The 4,901-nt window shown below is 41.2% G+C and overlaps 1 protein-coding gene across 1 annotated transcript; it reads left to right on the top strand.

The window, feature by feature from the left end:
• Nucleotides 1-442: 442 nt before the first annotated feature.
• Nucleotides 443-4,897, top strand: CAMLG (calcium modulating ligand). The gene is made up of 4 exons (XM_009322775.1): nt 443-500; nt 1,330-1,784; nt 2,469-2,534; nt 4,216-4,897. The coding sequence occupies exons 1-4, from the start codon at nt 443-445 to the stop codon at nt 4,405-4,407; spliced, it is 771 nt and encodes a 256-aa protein (XP_009321050.1). The 3' UTR covers nt 4,408-4,897.
• The last annotated feature ends 4 nt before the right edge of the window (nt 4,898-4,901 follow it).

Here is a 4,901-nt window from a genome sequence, read left to right as displayed (position 1 = left end):
GCTCCCAGCGGCTGTTGTTCGGCCCCTGTGTGCCATCTTCCGTTTCAGTGGTGCTTTAAGTGGAGCACGACCTGCCCTGGTCCTCGAGAGACCCGCGGATAAAATACGTGTGTCATCAGAAACGTGCCGAGACCGGGTCTCCGGCCCGTTACTGCTCTCAAGTAGCGAGCAAACAAGCTGTCATTTCACTTCAGGTAGTTTTTCTTAGTTGAAGAAACGATGAGCCTCCCCCACGTTTTCATTCTGTAACTGCTTGCTTTCACAGCTGTGGTTTTATATCAAAGTTTTCCCTCATTTGGATAATAATCAGTCATCTGATGTTTGCGGTTGGCATGCAGAATTTTCTTGCAGATTCATAGGTAGGTCATTCATCTTTCTGTACGTACTTCGAGGAGGCTGACTGTCTTGTCAGGAAGGAGTTACCAGATTTCAGTTTACAAGGATGCCCATAAGCCATGAATCGGTCTGCTTGAATACTGAAAAGTACTCTTTAAGTGTTGGTATCCCTCTCTGGCAGGACCAGACCTGTTCTGCATGCCTCTCGGCTTGGTTTGTGTTCTCTGCTATCACCTCTTTCGCTGTAAGATGAGGTCTGCAGGTTTAATATAATGCAAGTTAAACCTGCTTTGCCTCGGAACAAGCCAAAGTACGCTTCTCCTATTGCCTGCTCGTTTGTCAGTCTTTAATGCTCCTTCTGTGTGATTCACTTTCTCTAAATCTTTGTCTTTTTTTTATGTTGCTCCATGTCTTTGGAACAACATCTTTCCTCTTGTGCATGCGGTGTTGTTGCTTAAGGAAATCCAATGTTTTCGTTTTTCCATTGCTGACTGACAGCTTCAGCTTGCAACCTGCATCGCACAGCTTTCTGTCTCCTGCCTGTGCCATTTCCAAAGAGTGCCCTGCAATGCAAAGCATGTGGTACAGGTAGGGTTCTTTGTTGGCTGGTGGAGGGGAGACAGGAGTGTGCCAAGTCCGGTTGTGTAAAAACATAATTCTGGTGAAGCTGATGAGCATTTTCAGTCTGGTCCATGCTGTGCTCTTCCCTTTTCATTCCCATCATCTGTGGTGTAACCTCAGTCTGAGTGTAAACCTTTCCTTTGATACACAAGCAGGTTGTGTATCAGCTGAGCCCGTTTCTTTTTAAAATGGGATTGCTTGTATTCAGGTATGTCAAATGGCTTTGTGATTAATAATTAATTTATTAATCATAAATCTGTGTTTTCACTTTGGAAGCGGAGACGTCAACCCAGGACCCCAGTCCAGTATGGCTAAAGTGTTGTTCCACGTACCCAGTGTGCATAACTCTGTGTATTTGTTTCTCTTCTTTAGATGACGAAAGTCACACAGAATCAAAGCTTCAGCACGAACAAGATAAATCAAACTCCCTTCCCATTCCTTCTGTTTCCAAGCGAATTGTGCTTGGCGATTCTGTCTGTAATATGGCAGGCACGGCTGACCATGCAGGCAGCATGGTAGACCTCAAAGGGGATAAGGACTTGTTCAGTAAAACTCCAGAGCTTGTCAATGAGGGTACAAGTGAGCTCCGTCACCGTAATAGAGGGGATCTGCCATCTGAAGCTGCACCACGGCCACCTAGACATGGATTGGACCAGTACTTATCCAGATTTGATGAAGCTCTGAAGCTGAGGAACCAGCTGATGAGTGAGAAGCCAAGCCAAGAGAATGGGAATGCAGTGGAGGAGTTTGACTCGTTCCGCATTTTTAGATTGGTGGGATGTGCTCTGCTTGCCATTGCGGTCAGGGCTTTTGTGTGCAAGTACTTGGTGAGTTCAGGGAAACAAACAATCCTATTCTGTTTTGCTAGTTTACTGCAAACTTACTGTGAAATACTCTTTATCTAGGGCTGAAGTCTATCAGTAGTGACTGAGCTGGGAACTTCAGGCACTCTTTACATTCCCAACAACTGTATAAAACAGTGTTTGAGGAGCAGAAGCACTGGAATAGTTGTTGCAGCTTAAGTCCCCTGCAAGTTTATTTCCATCTTTGTGAGCGTGAGTCGACTGCTCTTCTAGTTTGGAGTCTACAAAAGAATAATAGAGTAAGAACAACAGTATTTGTCCCACGATAAGCAGATCCTACTCATTTATCAGTCCTCTGAGAAAAGTAGTTCCTCAGTATTCCAGGTGTCTGCCAGTACTTCGTACAGAGGTGTGTGGCTGGTGCAGCCTGCCACCTCCTGGATCACTCGGCTCATTTTTACATGCTGCTGTATGCTTCTGCAATTTCAGGTTTTTAGGCTCAAAGAAAATAAGGCAGAACCTTATTTTTGACATGTAACTTGTCATCTTAGGTTTGTAGTATTCAAGAGTACTGTCGCTATTGTCCACAAATTTTTTTTTTACCTACCTGATTTTCTTTTATGACTTGGGAAGCATTAAATTTCTGTGTTTTCTTACCTATTACTTCTGACAAAGTTAATTTTCGTATATTCTTTTCTGTTCCTTCAGTCAATATTTGCACCATTTCTTACTCTACAACTTGCTTACATGGGACTGTCCAAGTACTTTCCAAAGGTAAAATATTTTTTTCAGAATTAAATTAATTTGAAATGTTTTAAATTTAAACTTGTGCTTAGATTGTATTGTTTTAGGACCAACGCATGTGAAGTATTCTTCCCTTGTTTTAAACTGTAGTATTGAGAGTTACCAAATGCTGTTAGTTTATACTAGTTTTTAATCTTCCCAGATTTAGTCCAAATCTTTTTTAGAGTTGCTGTGAAAATGTGGGCTAGCAACTTCTTCAGCTGTAGCCTAATTAAAAGCATCTGATCAGGAAAACCAGGTAGTTCTTTCATGTATTTAGGAAACTTTTGCTTTTCTCCTAGACCGTGCTCTTCTGTGGTTACTGTTCACTCTGTCCACAGCCCTTTTGCATGTGATACCTGGACCAAATTTGTGAGGGTGTTTGTTAAAAATGACACAGTCCTTGGGTTTTTAAGGGCTCTGCATTCCATTGCTAGTATCAGTTTGAATGGCAACTTGAAATGAGACATTTATTTGTGTGTGAAACTTGCTGTTTATTAGCAAGATTTGCTATATCACTTGCTTTATATATTTACACCAGTTAATTGTGCTGAAGTATTTGTTTGGTTGATGATTTTGTCAGGTCTACAGTGCAAAGCAGGACTGAATGATGCTCAATCCATAGTTGAAAGGGAACATTTGCATTTTAAAAGGAATAATAGATTAGCTGTAGAAAATCAGAATAAATCAGCGGTTCTTTTGTAGTTAAGTATATCATTGAAAACTAAACTTCATAGTAGTCATTCTAAGCTGACGTGTCAGAACACAAAACAGTAGAATTAGCCTTAGACTTGCACTAGCTCATCTGCTAAATCGTTTTGATCTTGTTTCTGAGGTTCAAATCAGCTCTTCAGTTTCAGAATTTAAAGAGGTGGTTCATTTCCACAACTTGCTTTTACTGCACCTATACCCAGATGAGGTCAATCAGCTTGTTATCCTTCATTTTTCTCTCACGAAACCTAGAAGGATTCTTGACAGCTTAATTTAGATTGGATTAAATTAAGATACCCAGCAAGTATCATCAGATTACCAAAATTTTCAGCCAGTATCACCCTTTCCTGTCTGTCAGACTTTGCATCCTCGGGATTCGTCATATCTTAAGGACAGAAGAACAGCTTTCGAAAGGGTTGTGGGGCATTTCTGAGTTCAGAGGGTGAAACTGTCAAATGGAGTCATACTAAAATAAAAAGGAACAGTTGGTTTTCAATTCTAAATCATTTTTCTGTGTTAGAAAACAGTGTCTTTCGCCAAGCAGTGTGATGAGATTAATCCTGTTCTGCCAGTGGAGATGCCTGGCTTGGCTTCTTACACCCAGGTTTGCCCTTGGCTGGGACTCTTCCCACTCATGCAGAAGCTGCTGCACAGCCCCACTTTACAGCCTGCTTGGAGTGCCAGCGTGAAGTAGGCATAATATCTGTGATTAATTTTATCTGCTGTTAACCAGCCTCTCTCTCAGCTCCAGTGGATCCATCACAGCATGAATCTGTAGCTAGGATAAGTGTTGTGAATCCTGGAGTGTGTCTGGAGAGAATCAATCCAAACCTGCTACTCTTACTGATGAATTTGGAATGTGCCTGGCTGCGTGTGAAATTGGCACAACGTTCGTGACATGTAAAACAGAATTGCATTATAACAGAAGAACTAACATAATACTGCGTTTTCTTTCTTTTAGTGTGAGAAGAAGGTGAAAACGACAGTATTAACTGCCGCTCTTCTACTGTCTGGAATCCCTGCAGAAGTGATTAGTCGCTCCATGGACACCTACAGCAAAATGGGAGATGTTTTCACAGACCTTTGTGTCTACTTCTTTACTTTTATCTTTTGCCATGAACTTATTCTGTTTTTTGGTTCTGAAGTACCATGACGGCTGTAGAATTCAACGCAGTAGTTACACTAAAGCTTTCCGGACTGTACTCCTTTAACGTCTTGACTGCGCACAGAGGTTTAAACCTTCATTAAAATTCTTACCTGTTCGAATGCTTGAAAGGAGCCTTAAATCCAGTCATTTTGGGAAGGGAAGAGCAGGGTCCCAGACTGCCAGTTGTATTGGTTCAGTTTGTTTAAATACTGTGTCTGCCTATTACAAATGTGAAGAATAGGATGCAAGTGTCAGTGGATGCTTTATTTGGTTTAGTTAGATGATGCCCTTCTCAGCCTCCTTCATAAACATTTACAAAGCTGCCTTTGTTTTCAGTGAGAACAAAGAGAAGAGAATTCCTTTCAGCAGAACCATATATATATATATAGATATATATATCTCCAGTTTGGCTATAGCTAACAAGAACTGCTCATTTTGTGGTGTTCCCATTTTTTTAAGAAAGCTCTAAATGAAAGAAATCCCTGTATTCTGTTCAAATT

Source organism: Pygoscelis adeliae, unplaced genomic scaffold, assembly GCF_000699105.1.
Source record: "Pygoscelis adeliae isolate BGI_AS28 unplaced genomic scaffold, ASM69910v1 Scaffold34, whole genome shotgun sequence".
In the NCBI taxonomy this organism is placed as follows: Eukaryota; Metazoa; Chordata; class Aves; order Sphenisciformes; family Spheniscidae; genus Pygoscelis; species Pygoscelis adeliae.
Note: the sequence above shows the minus strand (reverse complement) of the source record. Positions and strands in the feature narration are given on the sequence as shown.

Excerpts from the sequence above, each read along its gene's own strand:
- CAMLG (XM_009322775.1), top strand. The coding sequence starts at position 443 with ATGCCCATAAGCCATGAATCGGTCTGCTTGAATACTGAAAAGTACTCT. Across the intron at positions 501-1,329 it reads AAAGTACTCTTTAAGTGTTG|ATGACGAAAGTCACACAGAA; the intron begins GTATCCCTCTCT and ends TCTCTTCTTTAG. Across the intron at positions 2,535-4,215 it reads TGTCCAAGTACTTTCCAAAG|TGTGAGAAGAAGGTGAAAAC; the intron begins GTAAAATATTTT and ends TCTTTCTTTTAG.